The sequence below is a fragment of the Crocuta crocuta genome, unplaced genomic scaffold, assembly GCF_008692635.1.
Source record: "Crocuta crocuta isolate KB4526 unplaced genomic scaffold, BGI_CrCroc_1.0 scaffold28, whole genome shotgun sequence".
In the NCBI taxonomy this organism is placed as follows: Eukaryota; Metazoa; Chordata; class Mammalia; order Carnivora; family Hyaenidae; genus Crocuta; species Crocuta crocuta.
This window is the reverse complement of record NW_027533256.1, coordinates 4,812,483-4,837,799: the sequence shown is the minus strand read 5'-3', so window position 1 is coordinate 4,837,799 and position 25,317 is coordinate 4,812,483. Positions and strand designations below refer to the sequence as shown.

The 25,317-nt window shown below is 38.0% G+C and overlaps 1 protein-coding gene across 1 annotated transcript in view; it reads right to left on the bottom strand.

Moving 5' to 3' along the window:
- Nucleotides 1-25,317, bottom strand: part of NRG3 (neuregulin 3) — a gene marked incomplete at its 5' end in the record, with an annotated part of 1,038,127 nt that overhangs the window by 6,531 nt on the left and 1,006,279 nt on the right. The window contains 3 exons of the mRNA XM_077746451.1: nucleotides 862-1,035; nucleotides 5,749-5,876; nucleotides 22,577-22,703. Of these exons, the coding sequence (XP_077602577.1) occupies nucleotides 862-1,035; nucleotides 5,749-5,876; nucleotides 22,577-22,703 (429 nt within the window). The remainder of the gene's footprint in view (nucleotides 1-861; nucleotides 1,036-5,748; nucleotides 5,877-22,576; nucleotides 22,704-25,317) is intronic.

Sequence of the window (25,317 nt, the reverse complement as noted above, 5' to 3'; positions counted from 1 at the left end):
ACCTGCTTTGGCCTTCAGTTTGATATAGGCAGTCTAGAAAGATCAGCCAGGCCAAAGCAGCATAGAAACCTGGTCTGCCTTATCCAGAGTGATACAAACTAGATACAACAAGAACTTGGCTTGAGCGAGGGAACGGATTCCTACAATTTCTGGAATGAAACCTGATTATATGGCTTTTGAAATTAATAGTTCTAGAACAGTTCCCGTGACAATAAATGCCAGTACTGCTTTTCTGCTTACTATGTGTCAGGTACAAGCCCTCTACACATGTAATTTTTAAAGATCTGTCCAATAACCCATAGGAAGGCTGGTACTATTTGGCTCAATTTAGAGATGAGAAAACTTAAGTTCAAAAGATAAAATTGTTTCAAAGATGAGATTTAAAATCCAGTCAGTTTAATCAGTGCCTACCATGTTTGACTGAACAATTTATGTCACTTTGGTGAAATTCATCCTCTCTACTCACCATGCTATGAACCCTACAAGGTCAAGTGTTCACTTGGAGGAAAGGGCACCTTTTTCACTGCAAGAATGAATAGGAAGCCAAGGTATCTGAAGCACATCTTACAACATCTATATAAATGGACTTAGAGATCTGAGTTCAGCAAGTTGTACTTTGACGGTTATTATTTTTCTAACAATATCTATTGTTATCTTCTATTGTATCTTTCCCAAATATCTATTTTCATTGTAACTATTCTTTTCAGTTAGTTTACCTCTTATGGAACAAATATGGAAGTAAGCATAAATAGACAATTCATGACAAAATCAGTGAATATAACCCCAAGAAGCATAATAAATCAGTTTAAAGTTAGAGCATTAATGACACCCTCCCTAAATTCCATTACTCTTAAGACCTACCCTTGACATGGTATCATATCCTGGTCTGGGATCCTTGATTCCTCAAGTTGCTGATATGCTGGTCCCACGATGCCACCCAGCCTACTTCGGGGCGAGGGGGGTGTCCTCCTGAAGGCATTCCTATGGAGCATGCCACTCCTTTGCCCTGGGCTGCAGCAAGAGGAGAGACTCCTGCTGGGATGAAAGAATACCAACGGAATCACAGCAAGAACCTTACAGGTGGCTGCTCAAACTTTTCCAACACAGCTTTTTCACCCAAGATACTCAAAATTCTAGATCAGGCTCCATCCATGAACGTAGAATATCTGCTAGGAGATCAGAAGTTGTTGAATCAATTCACCCTTGCAGAAACGGAGACAAAGAGAATTCCCCGTGTTTCTTGCTTTCTATTTTGAAGCACAACGGATTAAAATAAATAATTGCTGCTCTTCAGCCAAAGATTAAGAGGTGGGCTTAAGGAGTTCTCAAGCTCCTGATTCTCAGCCATCCTCATTATCCGTGATATAGTAGTTGCCTCTCTCTCTAATAAAAATAAAAATGGCTTTGTTATTAGACACTGACAAAAACTAAACACAGGAGCCCTAAGGGATTCATGGGGAAAAGTTCGCTTGTGTTAATGATAGAATAAACAAACCTCATTTGAGTTGGCATTCTCTCTTTAACCTATGTGCTAAATTGCAGTCACTACCTCAAATTTTCCTCAATCTTGAGAAACTACATTGGTTTTCTTTTGAAATGGCTTTTATTAAACATCTGATTACATATTTTATCTGACTCATACATCCAAATACCCAGATAACCATGTTTTCAGATGCCATTAGAGGGCAAAAGGCATAAATGGGATATATCTTAGATGAGATTCCTATATAGGTTACGCTAAACAAAAGTACTAGACTTTATAAAAATCAGCTGGTGGGGCGCCTGGGTGGCTCCGTCGGTTAAGTGTCTAACTTTGGCTCAGGTGATGGTCTCACAGTTCATGGGTTCGAGCCCTACATCGGGCTCTGTGCTGACAGCTAGCTCAGAGCCTGGAGCCTGCTTCAGATTCTGTATCTTCCTCTCTCTCTGACCCTCCCCTGCTCACATTGTCTCTCTCTCTCTCTCAGAAATAAATAAAACATTAAAAAATTAAAAATAAAATAATAATCATCTGGTAATTTGACTAGTTACCTATCCATCCCATTTGCATGTCCACCCACACTGAATTTACCCTACAACCATGGGGACAGTACGAGGAACTCTGTTCCTATGTAGAAATTCCATGAGATGCCAATTTATGTGGTCAAGCTGGTTCTGCAGTGTTCACATGATAAGCAAACTTAGAATTTCTTGCTGCATTCTCATTTGACTCTAAAAATACCAAAAAAGCCTTTCTAAAAATATCAGTAAAACCATGCAGAAAAAGATGAAAAATAATTTCAAAATTTCAGCAGACCTATCAAGTTCTAAAGGGACCAGTCTCCCCAAGTAATTTTACCTGTATCACTACATGATTTGGAGTTCTGTAACTTTCCATCCAGCAACATTACTGTTAGAAAACTAAACATTTCAAATAGAATTTGAGATCAGAGTTTGAGAGCCTGATGTTTGAGTACCCATAGACCCCTTCCTAGTTTTGGCAAGGTGACTTATCAAAGTTTACATCCTTCAAGCCAACATCAGCTTCCTGAGTTTGTGCAAATACCAGGTCATACCTTGCAACATATCATACCTTCATTCTTTATCATAATATTTCTTGACAACGTGAGACCTCTAATTAGGTCTCCAAGACAACAAGTTTAAAGAGTTCTAATAGCTATTCTCCCTCCTTCTGGCTTCTATGTGTATTTTCCAAGAGCTATTATGGAGTCCATGGGGGTACTTAGGCCGTGGCACTGGAATTAGCTGCATTTGGGGGTCATCTCAGGTACTGGGGGAGGTATTTCTACCAGAGTTTTGCAGGGAAAGAGATGGCACTCTGATTTGGGTCATTTGGGGGAGATTTTACTACTTACAGATGTGTCTTCAGTGTGTGTGTGTGGGGGGGAAGCCAACACGAGGTCATTCTGTATGTCTGGTCACGTAACACTGGGAAGCTATTACTATCCCTATAACTGAAGGGACAAAGGGAGGGGACTACCAGAATGGAAAGAGAAGTAGAGTGGTAAGGCAAGGACCACCTGGCAGGCACTGTGGCCCAGAAAGAGGGACAAAAGATGTAGCTGAGGCAACCAGGCAGCGAGGGAAGGTGCAGAAGGGCTGCAGCTGCTGTATCTTTCCACTGTCCCAGCTCTTGCCTGTGCCTCATATTGAGCCAATAGAAGCCAGTGGACAAGGGAAACTGCTGCTCTTTCAGTGCACAGGGCCAAGGGGGAAAAAGGTAAAAAAAAAAACAAAACTAGATATAGCCAGGAGATGTGCGAAAGAAAGGTATCAGTATCATGCTTAAGTATTTTCCTAAGACGGCTATAGGGCTAAAAGAAAAGTTACGTAACGTGTCTAGCATGGAGCCTGGAGCATAGTAGGTGCTATGGCCATGAGTTTCCCTGATCCCTCCACTACAAGTGACAACTCAAAGGCTTGTACTCATCACTGAAAACCCTGGTCTTTTTTCACTCTAAAAAAAATTTCGCATATGTGCTGTCTATAAAAGAGTTATATTGCTAAAATATAATGTAATAAGTATGCCATGGCATAATAGATTTTTCTTTAAGAAAAAAGAGGCTTTTTTTTCCCTTTGAACTAAACATGAGAAATAATGGCTTTGAATTAATAGCTTTGTTATGAGTTATCCAAATAAGTCATATTTGCAGTGCACAAAAAGAAATTAATTATGCATAGCTAGCCAAACTGTCACAACAACAAAGTCTTCCAGTATGAACTAGTGACCCATCTTAAAAAACAGTTCTAAACCTATTGATCAATCAACTATTCAAGCCTTCTAACCCAGTGGCTTTCGGGAAGTTATGGAGCAGTTTGCAGGGTATATAAATCAGTGACCAGGTTATCAATCATGAAAACGTTTAAGTCTACTGCATGTTTTACAAAACAAAAGCTATGATATATTAAACTATAATTTACAAAGTTCTAAAAGCGCTTTATAAATCAACTCCCACCTATCTATCAGGACACAGTGTATGCCAACAAATACTGCAGTGTCACTGAACCAAACAAAATGGAAGACTTCTTAAAGACAACCTTAGTTAATTTGTGAGTCTTTCCTAGAAATATTATAGAAGCCAAATTGAAGACGAGGGTTTGCCAACAGACAAGGAGTACGGGTAGGGTATTTGCAGCTCAAATACATTAGAAACTGTAATTCTTTTTCATTTCAACTTTAAAACATTGATGGCATAATATAGTACTAGAGTAATATTATACATAATTATTTTACTCAGCTGGCTGGAACACCACTTCAACATGTGTTATAATCAGCAGGAGAAATGTTGTTTTAGAGAAAATATCCATCTTATAAAAGGCTGGTAATTTTGGACTTATTTTTCTAATTAAAGAACTTCCATTAGATCCAGTGAACTAATATGCTCTTTTAACAGGGGAATATCTGCAAATGCCTCAATTGATATAAACCACAACTGGTAGTTAATAAAAGCAATTATCCAATAGCCAAACATATTTCAATTCCAAGTTGAAAATATTTAAACCATTAAAAAAGACTTAGCAAAACTTTGGTATCTCAGTCTCTACTCTTGTAGAATAAGAAAAAAAAAATCACCATCCAATAATGAGGATTAGTATCAAGAGTGACTGAAAACCTCCCAGTAAATGTGGCCAGCTTCAAGAAAAATCCTTTTTTAGGGGACTCATTGAGAGTCAAGGAAGAAGATAGTTTCCTTGTATAATGCGTGTTTCTGTCATGGAGGTTTTCAAAACATTGAATAGATATGTGAAAAAGAAGTGTCAACAATATTTATCTGTCATTGCTGGGAAAATTTTTTTTTTTTTTTAGTTTTTGTTAATGTATAGTTGATATGCAATGTTATATCAGTTTCAGGAATACAACATAGTGATTCAACAATTCTATACATTACTCAATGCTCACCATGATAAGTGACTATTATTTTTTACCTTATNATCCTTTTCTTAAATTTAATCTTTTCATATATATATATATATATTTAAAAATTTAAAATACTATACTTCTCACTAAGAAATGGATGCTTAAATCATTCCACAACTTCCACAAAGACTGAGGCTGTAGATTCAGTTGCATGTAAATATAGCATTAGTCCCAAACTTGGGCACTTGGTATAGAGCAAAGACTTTCCATTTTCAGATTCTTGTATGTAAAATGATGCATGGGACTGGAAGAGGCTGAAGAACTTGTTTGGCCTCAGAATGTTATGCAATTGATAAGATAACTTTATTTTGGGCTTTTTTCCCCAAACAGCCCAACTTCTATGGTCAGCTTGCAAAGGAGATTCACCCCATTGATAACAGATCTTATAAACCCAGGTTAAGATCTGCCAAGGGAATCCTCTCCCTGAAAGGCTTTCTTTGTGTAAGAACCATGTTGAAAGACCTGGAGTGTGTCACATCAGCTTCCTAGGGAAGAATTAGTCATTAAATTTGCAGATGGTGATAAGGCAGGCTAGGAAAAGTCATGTTTTAATAGTTTTCAGAATGCAATTGTTTCATTCACTGGTCTGTGTCTGCAGCTTTGATGGGTGTTGTTAATAGTTACTTCAGGCTTCTTACAGGGACATTGCTGCCTGATGTTATCTTTGGTTTACCTGCCGTGAGCTGCTTGAGCATCCACTCCATGGAGAACTACAGGAGAAGCAAGAACAATCATCTCTCCTGAATAAGATCACCATTTCTTGGCATGTGTCGTCCAGTGTAATACATAGTGTGAACGTGCCCATTCCCACCATGAGTAACTACCTGTACCTGTGGTGTTTGACAGATTGGCTTCCTCTGTCAGGAGAAGGGACCTCTGGGAATGACTGGGGGCCGGCAAAACTTGACTCCATCATTTTCTCCAATGCAGTCACAGGATGCCTTTCCGCCTTTGAATACTGTGGGAAACCACATGCACAGAGTTGAGCTGGAGGGTAAGTTATAAGCGGAGGGCCTATAAAACCATAGCTAGATATGGAAAAGTTGCTGAACTTGCCAGTGACTTGTCCACCAGGCACCCGATCAGGAGAATGATAGAGAAATCATTTGCACCCCATTTCTCACACACGGAGTATGGTCTCTGCCCTCCCTCCAAACACTCTGTGCTTAGATAAGGTCCATCCAGGAGGGTTCTTCAGCTTAGAATTTTAAATATGTCTTCTCATTTCAATCTACACTCATGGCACACTGCCTGACAGGCAGGAACACAAGTATTTTTTATTCAATGTACATTTTATACACACAAAAAATTCATTAGTAGCTGGACTATTAGTAGTAGGAACTCAATAAATGCTGATTGAGTGAACCCCAGAAAATTCTCAGAATTATGGAAAATATTGATTCAGAGTATCTGTCCACCATCCTCTACCATTCCCCTCCATCAGCCTTTACCAAGTAATTACCATGTTTAACAAGAGAAATTTAAAAGCATTTCACTCTTTATAGTTATTAAGCCTTGGTTTCACCTTTGACATACAAGGCTCAGGAACCTTTAGGAAAACCTATAGAGGTGACCCATTATGAAAAACTTTTTGTCCCAAGGAAACCATCACATGTCGTCTCAACCAGGCAGCAAATTGTCAAGTTTAATATTCTCTGGACACACAGCACTTGAACAAGCAACAAGGGCCAGCAGGGCTTCTCTTCCAGAAACTCCACACAAAAAGTATCCCAAGAAATGACATTTTTATTTTTATTTTTTAAATTTTTTTAAATGNACATTTTTAAAATAATAACCAATCCAGGGAAAATTTCAAAATCTGGATATTCATATATAATGTATGTATGAACAAGAATTTGACAGAACAATTAAGACAGATGTGCAATATACATATGAAAGGTGTACAAGTGCACACATTTTGTAAAGGGATAAAAATCAGAATAGAGAAATTAATTTCAAGAAGATCTAATAAACTTACAGATTCAAGAAAAATAGAGCTGGTGCAAATATGTTGGGATACAAATTACAAATGTGTCCCAAAATATTAAATATACATTCTTTAATCTAGAATATTACTTCTAGGATTTACCATTAGTAAAATTATGAAAGTTCAAAATGATATCACTACAATATGTGAGTGGTACAATTTTTCCTTTTTTAAAGTTTATTTTCTTTTTTCTAAGTTTATTTATTTATTTTGAGAGAGAGTGTGAGCAGGGGAGGGGCAGAGAGAGAAGAGAGAGAGAATTCCGAGAAGGCTCCATGCTGTCAGTGCAGAGCCTGATGTGGGGCTTGATCTCATAAATCATGAGACCATGACCTAAGCCGAAATCAAAGTTGGATGCTCAGTCAACTGAGCCGCCCAGGTACCCCATTTTCTTTCTTTCTTTCTTTCTCTCTTTCTCCCTTTATCTCTCTCTCTCTCTTTCCTTCCTTCCTTCCTTCCCTTTCTTTCTTTCCCTTTCTTTCTTTCGCAGTTTTTAATAACAAAACAGAAAACAAACATAAAAGAAAAACAGAAACAATAGATATACCCACAAATAAAAACTATACAACTATTGAAAAGAATAAAATCAAGGTACAAAAAAGTATGCATTAGGCGCTCCTGGGTGGCTCAGTCGGTTAAGTGTCTGACTTGAGCTCAGGTCATGATCTTGTGGTTCACAAGTTCAAGCCCTGTGTCGGGCTCTGTGCTAACAGTTCAGAGCCTCTGTGCTAACTGCTCAGAGCCAGGAACCTGCTTCAGATTCTGTGTCTCCTCCTTTCTCCGCCCTTCCCCCAGTCATGCTTTGTCTCTCTCTTTCTCTCAAAAATAAACATTAAAAAAAAAACAACTATGCAAACTATGCAATCATTTGCATAAATAAGGACAATGCAGCAGATATACATATATTGTAAGTATATATATATGTATATATACATATATTTAGCTTTGTGTGTGTGTGTGTGTATATACATGCAAACATATAGAGATTTTGTATGCACATGTACATACATATTTCTGTGTGTGTTCGCATTTCTGTGTGTTTCCCATGCAACCACACAGATGGCAGATGAAATAAAAAAAGGAAAATATACTATTAGCTGGGCGTTTTCCTTGGGGAAAAGTGTATCAGTAGATATGGGCTATTGAAATTAGACAAAATGTCAAGGTTATATAACTAACCTTAAGATGGCAATCTCTAAATGTTTTCTTTTAAGTACTTCCAAAACAAGCCACATAGTGGCAGTAATAACCATGTCTTGAATCATAATCTACAAAATGGATTTAGAGAAGTTGGTCAGACTTTTTGCAAAATGGAGTAAGTTGACACAGAATAAAAAGATATGGAGAAAATTAGGAAAAGGTAGTTATTATCAATAATCCAAATTTATGAAGATCAGAAAAATGATGTAAATACCTTTATGTGTGCTTTTTTATTGACTGATGAATGTTAATTATTACAAGCCATCCATGGGAAAAGTGAATTGAATAGACCTGTTACTGGAATGTAACCAACACTGTGACTTTCTATGTGACTTTCAGGTTTTATAAAATACTGACTAGGGCCTTGTTTGTTTGTTTGTTCTTTAATCCCAACTTCTAATAAATTCATTTAGGAGACAAACTTGCTTGGAAGACTCAGCTACAGAAATAAGTGTGACAATCTAGAGATATCTGTGGCAAATGGGACAAGGTAAGTGTGTGCTCCTGCAGAGATCTGTGAGATTAATATCAACCAAGTGTTTCTGGAGCATCTAGATTTTCTAGAGAAATCACTGAGTCATTAAAAGTCAGCAAGAAATTCATTTTTGTAAAGCAATGTATGCCAATCAGCCTAATTATGTGTTGGGGCCATGAGTTCAGAGCCTCTGCCTTTTGGAGGGATGTGTGAAAGTCCAACTGGTTTTTATTTTATTTTCCAGTGTAGTTAAAATACAGTGTTATATTAGTTTCAAGGGTGCAATATAGTGATTCAACAGTTCCCTGCATTACTCAGAACTCATCAAGGTAAGTGTGCTCTTAATCCCATCACCTATTTCATCCATACAGCACCAACCTCCCCTCTGGTAACCATCTGTTTGTTCCAGAGAATCTGTTTTTTGGTTTGCCTCCTTTATTTCCTTTGTTTGTTTATTTTGTTTAATAAATTCCACATATGAGAATAATCGATTGTATTTGCCTTTCTCTGACTTATTTTGATTAGTATTATACTCTCCAGCTCTATCCACATCATTGCAAGTGACAAGATTTCATTCTTTTTTTATGGCTGAATAATATTCCAGGGTGTGTGTGTGTGTGTGTGTGTGTGTGTGTATACCTCATCTTCTCTTTATCCATTCATCTATGGATGGACACTTGGGCTGCTTCCATAATTTGCCTATTGTAAATAATGCTGCAATAAACATATGAGAGTCATGTAGCCTCTGCTTTGAATAAGATTTTTGATCATGAAAACTAAAAGGCTCTTTTTCAAAACCCTTAATGAAAGTTTTGAATAGGATCAACCTCTTATCTGTTTTGCTTAATCATAGTATCTATAATAGATACTATGTTCTAGATCTTTTCTTTCAAATGCTTGCATTATTGTTATACAGTTGCTTTCAACTGTACTATTTTGGTCCATTAACACAAATTTATTTTCAAAATTTATTATTTTGGATTTTCCTCTCTCACACAGACTTTATCAGAATCTTCTTCATTTTAGTGTCTGCCTTTAACATGGGATTCAGGTTTAGTTGCTGTATTCCTATCCAGGGTTGGTTGAGACAGGTGGGAACACTAAAAAATATACAAATAATTTGGTACTCCTTCAAACTAATATTCTATACATGTTGGTTCAAATGAATTTAGAGATATCTTCCAGTTTACAGTTCTGACAAGTAAAGAGCTTAAAAATTGTCATTCATATCCCTACAAGAAGAAAAAAGCTGAGCAAATTGAAAATCAATGACTGTTCTTATATCCACTCAGTAATTGAAGTTGCAGGGCAAACCACAACTCTGAAACCTGGACAGACAAGACAATACAAGAACCATGGTCAAGATCAACTTAACTATAGCAGAACCTGCCAGAACCATAAATTGGTAGGAACACTTCAGTAGTAACTTTGATAAGTTGATGAAATCTGTATGTGAACTAGAGTAATTAGTAGAAGAATCATGTAATAACTGTAGTTTTGGGGGAGTTCCCACACTTTCATGGGTTTTATCTTCAGGAACTATGAAAAATGCTCACAACAAAGAAGAAAAAAAGAGAGAGAGAGAGAGAGAGAGAAAGGAAGGAAGGAAGGAAGAAAAAGAAAGAAAGAAAGAGAAAGAAAGAAAGAAAAGAGGAAAGGGAAGGAAGGAAGGAAAAGAGAAAAGAAAGGAAGGAAGGAAGGAAAAGAGAAAAGAAAAGATCTCATGTTTCTGACATGGGAAGGGGGAAAATAATCATTTTGAAATGCCTGTTTCTCCATGAAAAAAAGACATTATCAGAGTGTTATCTCATGTGAGGGGAGAGTTTTCCCCTGATTTCACCCTCCTGTAACCTTCCTGTCTCACATAAGGGGGAAAAAAGTAAACAAACACTTCTCATGGTCATAGCCCAATAAAAGAGTGAAATAGAATCATAAGGTTATAGATGAGTTTCCCTCCACCACTCCTAAACACCACATCAGTAGGACTCTTCTGTAATAATAGAAGATTATAGCTGAAAAGTTATAAGACACACACTCTATTTGAGTAGGAGTTCTTAGGAGAACCCAAACACATGACTAAAAACAAGCTAATAAACAAAAGACACTAGCTAATTTTAAAGCCCCTGACATATACAGCTAAAGCAAAGATTAAATTAAATCCAGCTGATATCCAAATTAACATAGAGCCTACACTAATCATCTATTTACCTCAGGGTTACCCAATGTATCATGTTTACCTTTTAACAATAAAATTTAAAGATATACTAGAATATACATATATTTTTAAAAAATGAAGTCTGAAGAGACAAAGTAAGCACCAGAACTGAATCAGATACCATTCCATCAGACATGGAATTTAAAATAAGCATGATAAATATGCTTAGGGTTGTGAAAGGAAAGGTAGACAGCATGCAAGAACAGATGAGTAGTGTAAGTGGAGAGATGAAACTCTATGAAATATTCAAAAGTAAGTCTAGAAATAAAAAAATACTGTAGTGTAAGTGATGAATGCACTTGATAGGCTCATCATTAGATTGGACACAATTGAGGAAAGAATCAAGGGAGCTTGACTATTAATCAATAGAAACTTCCTGACATGAAACACAAAACAAATACTGAGTATTAAAAAAAGGAAGAAAGGAAACATTAAATGATAATACTGATAACTGTTGAATAATTTTAAATGGTATAACATATGCATAATTGGAGTTCCTGAAAGAGAAGGAAAAAAATGAAGCAGGAAAAAGATTTGAAGGAATAGTGACCGATAGCTTTCCAAAATTATTGACAGACTCAAACCATAGATACAAGCAGCTCACAGAATACCAAAACACATACAAAATAAATACCAAAAAAATCTAAATCATAGCCTATCATATTCAAACCGTATTTTTTAAAGGAAAGAAAAAGAAGTAAAGAAATGAAAAAATAACAGATAAAATGCTGAAAACAAAGCCAAAAAAAAAGAAAAAAACCCACCTTGTTTATAGAAGAAAAAGATAGTTTTTCTAAGTGGAATTCTAACCAGAATTCATTCAAACAAGAAAAGACAAGAGTAAAATACTTAAAGTGTTAAAAGAAAGAAACAGGGGCTCATGGTTGGCTCAGTTAGTTGAGTGTCAGACTCTTTGATTTTGGCTCAGGTCATGACCCCAAGGTCCTGGAAATGAGCCCCAAGCCAGGCTCCTTGGGACTGTCTCTCTCCCCCACCCTCTCTACCTGTCCCCTGTTTGTGAGCTCTCTTCTTTCTCCCTCCCTCCCTCCCTCTCTCCTTCCCTCTCTCTCTCACTCTCTCTCTCACTCTCTCTCTCTCTCTCTCTCTCTCAAATTAAGAAAAAAAAAAAAAAAAAAGAAACACCGAACTGAAAATATACCTCTGGTTAAATTGTCCTTCAAAAATAAAGGAGAAATAAAGACTTTCTTAGACCAACTAACAAACAAAAATCAGGCATTTCATCACCAGTAGACCTTCAGAGAAGCTCTTCAAGGAGAAACAAAATTACATAGGTCAGAAACTCAGATCTACATAAAGAAGGAAAAATGCTAGAGAAGTTATAAAAAAGTAAATTAAAATATTTTATTTTTCTTCTTATTAAAGATCCAATAGAAAAATGTTCAAAATAATAATAATATATTGTGGATATGTTATATACACAAATTGATTGAAAGCAATTTTATAAAGAATAGGAGAAGGCAATTGAGGATACTCTCTTATAAAATACTTGGATGAACCATGAAGTGGAAAGTGGACTTAGATTAATTGTAAATCTATATTGTCAAATCTTGGGTAACCACTAACAAATTATATAAAAAGAAGTATAATTGTTAGGAGAGGAGAACAAATGGAATTATACTAAATAACTAAAACCACAGAAGGAAGAAATAGAAAAGAACAAAAGAAATCAAGAATAGGTGCACAGAATTGAAAACAGTTATCAATATGGAAGATATTAATTGAACTATATCATTAATCACTTGAAATATGAATGGTTTAAATACATCAATTAAAAAACAGAGATTAAAAGTCTGTATGGAAAAACAAAACTCAACTGTCTGTGATCTACAAGAAACCCACTTTAAATATAAATATACACATCAGATAAAAGTAAGAGAGAAGGTAAAAATATGTTGTACTAACACTGATCAAAAGAAAGCTAGAGTAGGTACAATAATACCAGACAAAGAAGACTTCAGAATAAGGAAAAGTATTAGGGACAAAAAAAGTTTAAAAAGTATCATTTACCTAATGATAAAGGGGACAGTTCTCCAAGAAGATAAAACAGTTCTTAATATTTATACACCTAGCAACAGAGCATCAGAATACATAAGGCAAAAACTGATAGAAGCTCAAGGAGAAACAGACATTCAATAAATTCACTATTATACTTGGAGATCTCAACATTCGTCTATCAGTAACTGACAGATTTAGCAGGCAGAAAATCATTAAGGATATAGTTGAGACACATGACACTTTCAATCAACTGCATCTAATTGATATTCATAAAATACTTCTAAAACAGCAGACTACACAGTTTTTGAGCTCACATGAAACATCCAGATAAATCACATTCTTGGCCATCAAATACATCTTAAGAAATTAAAAAAAAATTGAAATCATAAAAAGCAGTTTCTCAGACCATATTGAAATTAAGCTAGAAATCAATAGGGAAAAGACCAAAAATCCAAAAACTATTTGGATATTAAACCACATACTTGTAAATAACAGAAAGATCAAAGAAAATGTAACAAGATAAATTTTAAGATATTTTTAACTAATTGAAAATGAAAATACAACTTATCAAAAGTTGTGGGAGGTAATGGAAGCAGTGATTAGAGATACAATTACAACATTAAAGCCTTATATTTGAAAAGAAGAAGTATCTAAAATTAGTAATCTGAATTTCCACCATAGGAAGCCAGAAGAAGAAGAGTAATTTAAAACTGAAACAAGCAGAAGGGAAATAATAGAAGTTAGAGAAGAAATTAATAAAATTGAAAACAGGAAAACTATAGAGAAAATCTACAAAAGCAAAACTGATTCTTTGAAATGATCAATAACATTGATAAACTTCTGGTCAGTCTAACCCAGAAAAAAAGAAAAAAAAAAGGGGGGATGCCTGGGTAGCTCAGTCAGTTAAGCATCAAACTTTGGCTCATGTTGTGATCTCAGAGTTCATGGGTTCGAGCCCTGCATCAGACTCTGCACTGGTGCTGTGGAACCTGCTTGGGGTTCTCTCTCTTCCTTTCTCTCAGCCCCTTCCTCACATGCTCTCTAAATAAATAAGTAAGTAAGTATACTATAAAAAGAAAAGAAAATATTTTCAATAACAGAAGTGAAAGAAAGGCCATCACTACTATTCCCACAGACGAAAAAGGTTAATATAAAGGAACTCTATGAATAACTCTATGCCCTCAAATGTGATATATTGTTGGAATGGACCAGTTCTTTGAAAGACACATGTCATCAAAGTTCACACAAAGGGAAATAGGCAAGTTTAATTGCCCTATAACTATTAAAGAAATCTCTCTCTTAACAAAATAAGTATCATTTAGGAGATCTGGAGATCCCAGGAAGGCCTACACTACTAAGGGAAATGAACTGTATTACAAACATATGAAAGAACTTTAGTGGAAGCTGGGTATCAGGGGTGTGCTGCCCCAAGTAACTTTGGAAATGAGTAGAATCTATAGACTAAAGGCAAAACTACTGCACATAAGCACTTTCTGCTTGATAGATATAGCTTTGATCTTTCTGATGAGAGGGCCTAGAAGAAAGGACATACTTGGAACCAAAACCTCTAAAAAACCTACACTGAAATGATCAAACATATCAAAAGGACACAGGTACCAACTGAATCTGGGAGAAGTTGATCTAAAATAAGAAAAAAAGTATTTATTGAATTATAACTCTAAGTATAAAATAAGTATCCATAAGTTCAGACTCTTAGATAAATGATGGAATATACATATAATAGAGGAACAAGAGATACTCTTTGCAGTAGCATTCCACACAATGTATGTAGATACTCTACCTTCACAAAGGGGGAGCACTACTCTTTAAGTGTGGGCTACACAGAGTCACTTCCTTCGAAAGAGGACTCGATAGAAAGGGGAGGGAGAGTAACATCACACTGGAGACTCCTAGGAATTATTACCTCAGAGGACAACGGAATTGCCAACAGAGATTACGTCATATTGATAATGTGCGCTTTAGATAATGAGTGATGATTTGGCACTTTATATCTGTTGTCTTTCTCCTCACACCCCATAGCTCCAATCTAATCATGAGGAAAATATCAAACTAATGCCGGTAGAGGAGCATCCTACACAATACTTGACCAGTACTCTTAAAAACCGTCAAAGCCACTAAAACAAGGAAAATCTGACAAACTGTCACAGCCAAGAGGAGCCTAACAACATATGGCAACTAAATGTAATGTGGCATCCTGGATGAAAACTTGGAACAAAGGCAATTAAGTAAAAACTGGACATCTGAATAGACTATGGATATGAGTTAATAACCACGCATGTCTGTGGGTTCATTAACTTTAACAAATGTACCATGCAGATGTACAATATTAATAGGAAAACCTGAGTACAGGGTATATGGGAACTCATTGTACTATTTCTGCAATTTTCTGTAAATCTCAAACTGTCCTAAAAAGTAAAATCTACCTTAAAAATAAAAAATAAAAGAGGTTTTAAAAAAGCAAAAGATACACATGAGAGAAGAAGAAGGGGTGGGGAGGAGGAGGAAGAGGAGGAGAATTAGGGACTGAGTCTCCCTTTATTTTCAGCTAAAGGCCCTCAGGGTGTATAATCCACTCAGCAAAACAGTTGTCTGCACCAAACTCCTTAAAAGTAGCTTAACTGACCAGGATTATAGCCTTTGGACATTTTATGCTCTATGCTGAAAGCATTTATTATGGCTCCTTCCAAAATTTATACACTTCCATCCCTGGGCGGAGTTATGGTCTGCATAATTTTATCCATCAGATAATATCACCAAAAAGCTGCCTCTCTGGTTCTTTCCATTAATATTTCTGTACAATGTTACAAAGAATGGTAGTTGATTCCTGTTCTTTCCTTATGCTCATGCGGATCTTGACTTTTTGTGCCTATACATGTTTTGTTAAAATCTCATTCAGTATAATGTACAACATGTCACTTTAATACTTAATAAGGAGATGCCTCAATCCATTCACTAGTCCTTTCAACATGAGCTGAAACAATTTCCTTTTAAACATGCATAGAGGAGCTCCTGGGTGGCTCAGTTGGTTAAGATTCTGACTTTGGCTCAGGTCATGATCTCATGGCTTGTGAGTTCAAGCCCCATGTCGGGCTTTTGTGCTCTGCTGACAGCTCGGAGCCTGAAGCCTACTTCAGATTCTGCGTCTCATTCTCTCTCTGCCCCTCCCCAACTTGTGCTTGTCTCTCAAAAATAAATAAATGTTAAAAAAATTAATTGAAAAAAAACATGCACGGAGGCTCCTGTCAATCCTGTTATCTCTTAGGGAAGCACTCATCCCGACTGGCTTTCTTGAAAGCCTGCCTTGTGGGTGCTTCTGGGTGCTGAGGACTTCCACTGTTTGCACCCTCACCTGCCTTGCTCCTGACACATTGTTGATGGTGCGCTGAAATCAATAGACCTGTCAAATGAAGCAAGCGCATGTTGGAAGTAGAGCAACGATGTTGTTTCCAGGTCTGCCCAATGCACGCAGCAGGAGTCAGAAGGTTAAATAAAAGCGTGTCTGTGTTGGAAAGCAATGATGACAGAGCTGATAATCACCTGGTCTGGAACCCCAGGCAATAAAGGCAGGAAGGAGGATATTTTCAAAGGGTTTTAAGTGTCTGTCTCTCCGCATTGCTCCCAGCTTATCTATGTCTGTGTCAAAAAGTTCCTCACTAGATCTCTGACTTAGTTAGCCCAGAGCATGGTGAAAACAAACAGTTAGTTATGGTATATTTTAAAGTGTGATTTCTAATGCAATTAAAAGCAATTTGACTCCAGTTGCCATGCTGGGAATTTCTGCACCATATCCCAAGGAGGAAGAGCTATACCGATTGCAGTCAAACTTCAACCCATTTCCATGGAAACACTCTTTGCACACACTGGGCACATCGAACACTCCTCCTCACCCCCAACCACCTACTACCCACGATCCTACCTCAACCAAGTGCTTCTTTCAGCCAGATGAACTGAGCACATGTCATTATCATTCTCTCTTCTGAGAGAGCTCCTTGCTACTTCCATATTGTCAGGTCAGCTCTCAGACCCACCTTCTATAAACTCTACTGGGACTGTTCACTCTTGACTAGAAGGAAGCCTTGGCACATTAGTTTGTGGGATTAATTGATTAGTATCTATCACTTACAGTAATCAGTAAGGGCATTGTAATTTTGCATCATCATTATATACATTGTCCTTAATGCAGTGCCTGGTCCTTATGAAATATGTAATGTATATTTGAATAGGTGAGTGTATGAATCTGTAGTGAATCAGTAAGTTAGAATTTGATATTTAAAACAAGAGATCAGGTTTTAGACTCGAACTATTCTAACTTAACTTTGATTCATGCTATAAAGAAATTACCTCTTCTGACCAATCCCCTTCAAACTATCCAATGAACTTCAACTCACTCCTAAGACTCTGGGCATATGTCACTTATTTGGGGAGGGATTTATTATGCCCCAGACAATTTCAGATACCCTTTTCCATTTTTTGATAGCACTTTGACTTAATGTGTCCACATCATAGACAAAGTTCTGTATATGCTTACATACTTCTTTCTACCACTATCCTGTGAGCTCCTTGAGGGAAAGAGTCATCTCTTCTGTTTGTATTATTTTAAGCTCTTCATTCAGTGCACAGCATAGAGAAGTGTTCAATAAGTATTACAGGACAAATGGACACCTCCCTCTACCAATTATCAAGCCAGTGTTAGGCATTAAATTTTTATTCTCCTTATGGATGCAAATATTATCTTTCAGTTCTTCCTCATTGAATGTTCTTCCCATAAACCTATCTTTCCTAAGATGGTTATTGAAAAAAGGGTGGATAGGGATACATAATTTTAGTCCCTTACTTTTCACTTCCATACCTTTTCTCTTGATTTTAAGAGAGAAGAATGGATAATCTCTCTTTTAATGACTTAGTTTTCTAATCCCTGAATCAGGCTGAGAAGTGTTACTCCTTGCCCAGTCTAGAGGTTATAATGCTCCTTCGCTCGCTCTCTCGCTCTCTCTCTCATCCAGGACCCAGTTAAATGAGGTCAGTTCATCTCTCTTGAGTCACAAGTACTTCATTTTGTAAATGATGGTAAGGTACTAGATGCTTCTAAGGCACTGCCACGTCTAGTACTGCAGCCTCTGAGTCAAGTGATTTCAGAGTATGCTGTTGCTTCCCTGCATTAGGTGTTTCACATCTTGTGAAATGACTGTAAAGTGAAACCCTTCCCCATGAACGTTTAAAGAATTTAAGGGAATGCCAGACACACGCAATTGCAATTCATTTGTTAAACACTGCAATTTGCAAAGAATTTCAAGTAGTTAACCTGGGATTCGAGAAAAAATAAAGACAGATTTGCCAGATATGGTGTCCTATTCTAAAATTTCCTTCCAAGTACTGTAGTGTACCTGTACAACCCATTCACCCTTTGTGTGGTAGAAATAACCATAGAACTCCTATACTAGGGGGGCGCCTGGGTGGCTTAGTCGGTTAAGCGTCCGACTTTTGCTTAGGTCATGATCTCGCGGTTCGTGGGTTCGAGCCCCGCGTCGGGCTCTGTGCTGACTGCCAGCTCGGAGCCTGGAGCCTGCTTCAGTCTGTGACTCCCTCTCTCTCTGACCCTCCCCTGCTCACGCTGTCTCTCTCTCTCTCCTAGAAATAAATACAACATTTTAAAAAAAAAATTAAAAAAAAACAACAAAACTCCTATACTAGGGATTCAGAATTTCCTAACAGACACACCATGCAGCTTGGAGCTTGGACTCTGGATTTCTTCACTGTCCTTGACATTTGGGAAGGATATTTTTCTTTTGGGGGCACCTATCCTGTGCATTGTGGAATATTTATCAGCACTTTTGCCCTCTGCTCATAGATGCTTCTCAAGTTTTAATGCCCAAAGTCTTTCCAGCCTTTGCTGAAAGTTCTCTGGGGCAACACTGCCCCCTGTTAAACCACTGAGTTATAAAGATGTGAGATGGGCTTTCTGCTATTCACTAGGGGTCTGACAGGGATGGACTTTCTCAAGCTTTGAGTCTCATTCTCCTCTTCTGCACACAGTGGTTGTAAATTAAGTAGTCATTGTAAGACTAAGTGAGTCAATGTCTTTCTATTATTTAGTATTATTCTGTGTATGTACTCAATACATGTTATTTGCTATTATGATTACGATTTCATTTATCATTGTTTGCTTTTAACATTGACATTGGTATTTCCTCATAGATCTTGCCAGAAGAAAAAAATATGGGCCTATAAAGAAAAACTGCCTTATTAAATTTTCTTCAATACATTTGCTTTTTACTATTCATGCAGAAATTTTGAGCCATACATCTGATTACTGCTTGGTCTAAGACTAGAGTTACCTGGCCTCCAGCTGTATACATATCCTTATATACTTCTCCTTATATATCTTAAACATAACATTGAAGGAAAGCAAACATTCTTAAAAGTTTCTGTTCCTTTTCAATGTACTATTGATATATATTCTGCATTACTGTTTTCTCCCATAACATATGACATGAAAAACTACCGTCAAATTGTTATTTGATTCTTACAACAAAATTGCTAGTAAGAATATCAGCATGGACATAATTCATCAAACTGGAAATTTGACTAGAAATATATGGACTGAGATTGTACTGCACTCTCAAATAGTTAAATGTAAATTAGAAAAAAATACCATTTTCTCCGATAGCAAAAGAAATGTTGACAAAAGTATAACAAAGCTGCTAGTGACCCATGTTGATTTCCAGCACTGAATTTGATATGTGCCTTTGGGAAAGCAACTTATTCATTCTAGTCCAGTGTGGTTAAAGGCACCATCTTAGGCAGTCCCTTGAGCCCAAGCTGGCAAAGTGAAGAATGCTATGGCTAGCATTCATATGTCTCTTCAGTATATCTCACCCTCCTTTTTCAGAGTCCTTAAATGCCTCCCTCCCCTATCTATTCCCTGCCTGAACTCCCAGCCCAATCTAAAACCAATGATCCCTTGAAATGTATTGTCCTAACTGACCACACTGCAACTCAGGGGAAAAAAATGTCCTATATATTCTCCTTATCCAAAATAGGATAAATATAAAAAGACACTTTCCCACATCTTATCTTGGGCCCTGTGAGAATGATCCAGTTGAGCCTACCCTCTGCTTCCCTGTGCCAATATACAAAATTATGGATATGGGTGGGCCGAAGAAGGGAGAAGACAGAGAAAAAAAGAAAATGAAATCCAGTGTGCCCAAAGATCATTTACGTGTCAGAACCTCTACACTTTGTAATTTCTTCTTATTCAAATCCTAACAGTTGCAGTCAAATGAGGGGTAGGGGAGCCTATGAGTAAGGAGTTTATTTTAATATTCTTTTAATAGTAAACAATAGGAAAGAACTTGAATGTGTCTACAAGGAGGAAGGATGAGGACACTGTGAAGTGGACACTTTGTGGACTATTAATGCTATCTCCCAAATGAGTTTGTGGAGAGGATATAGCAGACAGAAAATGCTATTGATCATCTGTTTGGTGAAAACGGAGGATACAAAATTGTGTGTGTGCTCTGGCTGCATCCCTGTAAAATCCATCGGGACCGACCGAGACTCTTCCCGACCAAACTCTAGACAGGCTCCTCTGAGTCCTCTTTTCTCCTAGGGTTATCTTTGGCCTATCAAAATTCAGATTCCCAGCACAAATGACTTCATTCAATCATCCCCACACTAAAAGACTTGAGTCAACTCTAATATAGTCTTTAATGGTTCAAGGCTTTGCCCCTGGAATAGCCTTAAGCTTCCTTAAAATGCCTGCTGGAGAAACAGAAACAAAAACAAAAACTCGGGGCGCCTGGGTGGCTTAGTCCGTTAAGCGTCTGACTTTCGCTTAGGTCATGATCTTGCGGTTCATGGGTTCGAGCCCCGCATTGGGCTCTGTGCTGACTGCCAGCTCAGAGCCTGGAGCCTGTTTCAGTCAGTGACTCCCTCTCTCTCTCTGACCCTCCCCTGCTCACGCTGTCTCTCTCTCTCCTAGAAATAAATAAAAACATTAAAAAACATTAAAAAAAAAAAACAACTCAAAGCCTACAAAAGAACTTGCTGTTAGCTCTAGCCAATGCCTGAGGAAAGGCCACCCTTAAAAGGACTTAAAATTATAAACCATCCTTTGTCATTCTGAGATGTATATATAACTCCTACAGACTCCTAAGGGAGTTTCTTTCTCAGGGACCTGAAAGCTGCATCTTTGAAATATAATCATTAGGAAAGAACCTGTGTCTCCCATTCTGTGGAAGTACAGAGTCCTAAACTCAAGTAACTGCCGGCTAACAGACACAACTGGCATACACACTGACCAGCTCTGTAATTCTTCACTTCCCTTACTCTGTCAAGACCCCACTGTCTCCACACACACACACACACACACACCCCGCCCCGCCATCCCCTCATTCTCCCTTTAAAACAACCAGTCACCTCTGTACAAACTGAAGTTGAGTTCAGTTCATGCTGGACCTTCTTCCATAATGCAATAGTCTTACGGATTAAAATCTGCCCTTACTATTATAACTTGTGGCTAGTTTTGTTTATCTTCAACAGGTCCACTTGCTATGGACTTAAAAGCCTCCACCTCTGCCTATGTTTTACGGCAGTGAGATAATACCCAAAAGTCATTAGGAGAAGCATTCCCTCTGTTTCAGAGAGCAGTCCCCACATAACTATGATTACAAGTTTAACAAAATTTGGCTGGGAAGCAATTCGATTTATGAATTCCACATTAAACATCTAAATACATCTGTTATGCATAGCATAATGGTGACTTTTGGGTAATGATTTTTTAGAATCACAAGTGATGTATAAATTCCCTGTGATTTATGCATTGGGAGGGGCATGAATATGTCCTGGGTGATTGCCTATTATACTCAAATCCTAGGTTTATACCATGGTCTTTGTTCTTTCCTTTTGTATCTCGGAATTTGGATGTGCAATCTTATACAGGGGCAAAGAAGTGCTACCCTGAGAGAAATATTTCAGTGTGTCTTAGATGATATGTGCTTGTCCTTAATTAAGTGTTTTTGCAATCTATCTCAGAAATGATTAAAACAACGTTAGAAAGAATGTAAGATTCAAAGAGCTTGCATTTCAAATTCTGGTATCCGTTTAAGGCCGGGTCTTAGGAAGCAATGACTCTGAGAATACAAGTCTCACTTCCCACCTGTCTTACCTTCGACCTCTCTCGCACCCCTTATCTTAGAGTTGCTGGAATATACTATGCATTCTCGAGATTCCATGGTTTTACTTTCTGTTTTTTTCCCTAGCCTCTTGCCCTTTGCTCTTTGATTATATGATGAATGTTGCACCTCCCCGTCTCCCTCCCTCTCTTTGGTCTCCTCTCAAACGTATGCAGTGTCAACCATCTCAGCTCACATACTCCTCTGTTCTGGGGTCTGTGCCCCTTACCACAGATAAGTTACCTAAGGTAGGAAGCATTGCATCCCTGGCGCCCAGCACAATTTCTGACACAGTAAGAACGTAATAAGTCATTATGGAACAAACAACTGGAGCTCTTTTTGCTTCCAGAGATGCATTTATATTGCAGGTTGTAATCAAGGGCTGAGATTTAAGTATTCTCTGTTTCATCCTGTACACGTAGATGTATACACACAGAGAACAGTAAAATAACTTAAGGAGAAATCTGCAAAGTCCTGAAAAATATACATGTCTGATCCCAAGCACCCCAAACCCCTGAACTAGAAACACTGAACTTGGATGTGGGAAGAGATGTATAGACAGGTCACTTACACTCTGCAGCTGGACATGATTCTTCACCAAGTTCTCTGACTTTGCCATTGTGCTGGATGCTTTGAGACTGTAGTTTTTACCATTTTGTGGTTCTTTCAGCTGCTCTTGAATTTGTTTAGCTTGTTTCCTACAGGTTTAAATAAACAAATGCATTAACAGTTACATAAATTTATTCCATTCATATTTGGGGGGTTCATTCGTTCCCAACACCTATGTCATTTGTTAAAGCTGGATAAACTCAGTTAACAAAGGAAACTGTTTCTTCATTTCCAACCCACCAGCCCCAATAGATACCTTCTAATCTGAAAAGAAACTGGTGTGGTCCATAAACATCCAGATATTCACACCCAGTGCACTCCAAAGGCAGAGAAAAGCATAATAAATTGTTCTGGGCTTCATGGGTGCAAGAGGCCCCTAACCCTTAGTGTGCAGCTCTAAAGAATTAGATATGCTCTGAAGAAGTAACCAGGGGAAACATTAGAAGCTTGGACCTACCAGCCACATATAACATACTTGCAGAGTTACATTTATACTTGTTATATTTACATTCACAAGCATGCATAGCTTGATTGCATAGCCTATGTATATACTGTAATGTATAGATTTTCTCTTACAGTTTAGAAGTAGCTCATTTATTGTTACCATTAGTCCCGAATCTAAAGATTATTATTTCCGCTTTGAAAACCATAGTGAAAATAGTTAACTCTTGAAAGAACACCTACTATGTGCCACACATCATTTTAAGTGTTTTCTGTCTATCAACTCACTCTTCACAATAAGTCTGCATGATGAGGCAGGAACCTATACACCTATACTCATTTAACAGATGAGGAAACTGAGGGACGGAGAAGTGAAATCGTTTTCCCAGAGTCATATGGCTAGTAAGCGGTGAAGCTGGACGAGAGACCAGTCCAAGTGGTTGCATACTCTGAAATCTCAACCACCACTGGGGGACTATCAGGACTGTCAGGCCACTTGGCCATGGTCCCACAGCTTCTCAGTGAGAAGGCTGAGACTGCTCTCGATCTCCAGACTCTGAGTGAAGTTCTCCTGCCTGCCTATGTGGGGTGACTGTGGTTTAAGTCAGGCAGTGGCTGCATCAGAAGGATGCAACAGATTCCTGCCTTATTAGCGGCTCTCTTCCAAGGGCTTTACAGCAACTATCTATGAACAGAGGCTCAGTATCCATAAAACACACACACACACACACATACTTTGCAGAATCATTCCCTCCTCTACCCCAAACTTTTCCCTCTTCCCAAGATCCCTGTGAAGGATAGAGCCTTTGGTGGAGTGTGAGCACTGTCTCTTACAGTGAGCTTTTCCTGGCAGGCAGCACTCTACAGAATGGGCTTGGCTATCAGAGGGGCTGGGATTTAAATCCCAGCACTGCCACGCGCCACTTCTGTTTTGATTTCCTAGGTCAAAATGACTGTCTCCCGAAACTCTCTGGGCCTCAGTTTTCCCGTCTGCGGATGCAGTTGGCAAAGCTAACTTCCACGGACACTGTGGAAACTAAACCTGTACAGAATACGTATGAAGGGTTGATTTGCCCCCTTCCTCATATTTAGCAAGTTTAGCTGGATGGGCAGATCCTGCAGGGAAATTAGAACACTGACTCAAAGATAAAAGAAAGGATTGTATTAATTGCATCTCTCACAAGCAAGTTGACAGTATTTGCTACCCAATTTGGAGGTTCTGAGAGTCATTAACTCTTTTGAATTTACACCACCAATGTGATGTAGCTCTGTTTGTTTAAATATTTCTTTTTATGTTTTCAACTGTTTTGGGGGCTTTTATCTCCAGTACTTTTAGTTGCTTTAATCCAGTTCTAATAATCTACCTATTTCTTAACAGCTAATCTGTAGCCTATCGTTCAAGATAAATCTATCATATCAGCATTTTATGTAGCACGTTTATAGCCACAAAATCCCATCAAGGATTCGTTGATAAAGGAAACAGGAGATTCTACCAATGTAAATCATCGGTGAGGCAGTAAAACGGGGGTTGGCACAGAGGAAGGACTCAATTACTCTCCTAAGGATTAAATAGTAGAAACATTAACAATCTTTTCAGTAATTCTATAATTCCGTGTCTGGGAAATGCCAGCTTGTAAGGGGATTTTCCTTATAAAAATGTCTGACTGTAATTTCCTAAATCCTTTTTATAATTTGCTTTCCTGTACTGACTTCTCACTCCCTCCCTCCCAACTCATTAATATTCCATGATACACAGGCTTTCCTTTCTGAACTGGCCTCCTTCTCTATCATCCCAATCTGGCCCCAAACACACATATTTCTGCTCTTTCCTCCTTCACCCAACAAATGGGAACCAGGAGATGAGAAGCAGCCGATTACAATTCCATTAGCTCTCTTCACGAGAGTCAATGTTATGGGAAAGACAAGATATGGGCATTGCACACTGGAACGCTACTGGCCTAACAATGTCAGTGTTAACATTTTATAGTTCATGGAGTTTTAAGTTTCTCTGGTCCAGTTCATCAGAAAGCAATGAGATGTACGTTGTGGAATGTCAGGTATCACAAGTCCAGGCGTTATTTCTAATGTTGCAGAATGGGCTCCTGGGGAAGTAGGCACTGAGATGGAGATGGCATGCAGGATTGTTATTAGTGGGGGAGCTCTGTGGACCCACCCGTGGAAGCAAAGGGAAGGAAGCGGGACTGGGCCAAGGGAGAAACTGGAACATGATGTAGTCTTGGTGAAGAGCTCAGCAAATCCCCG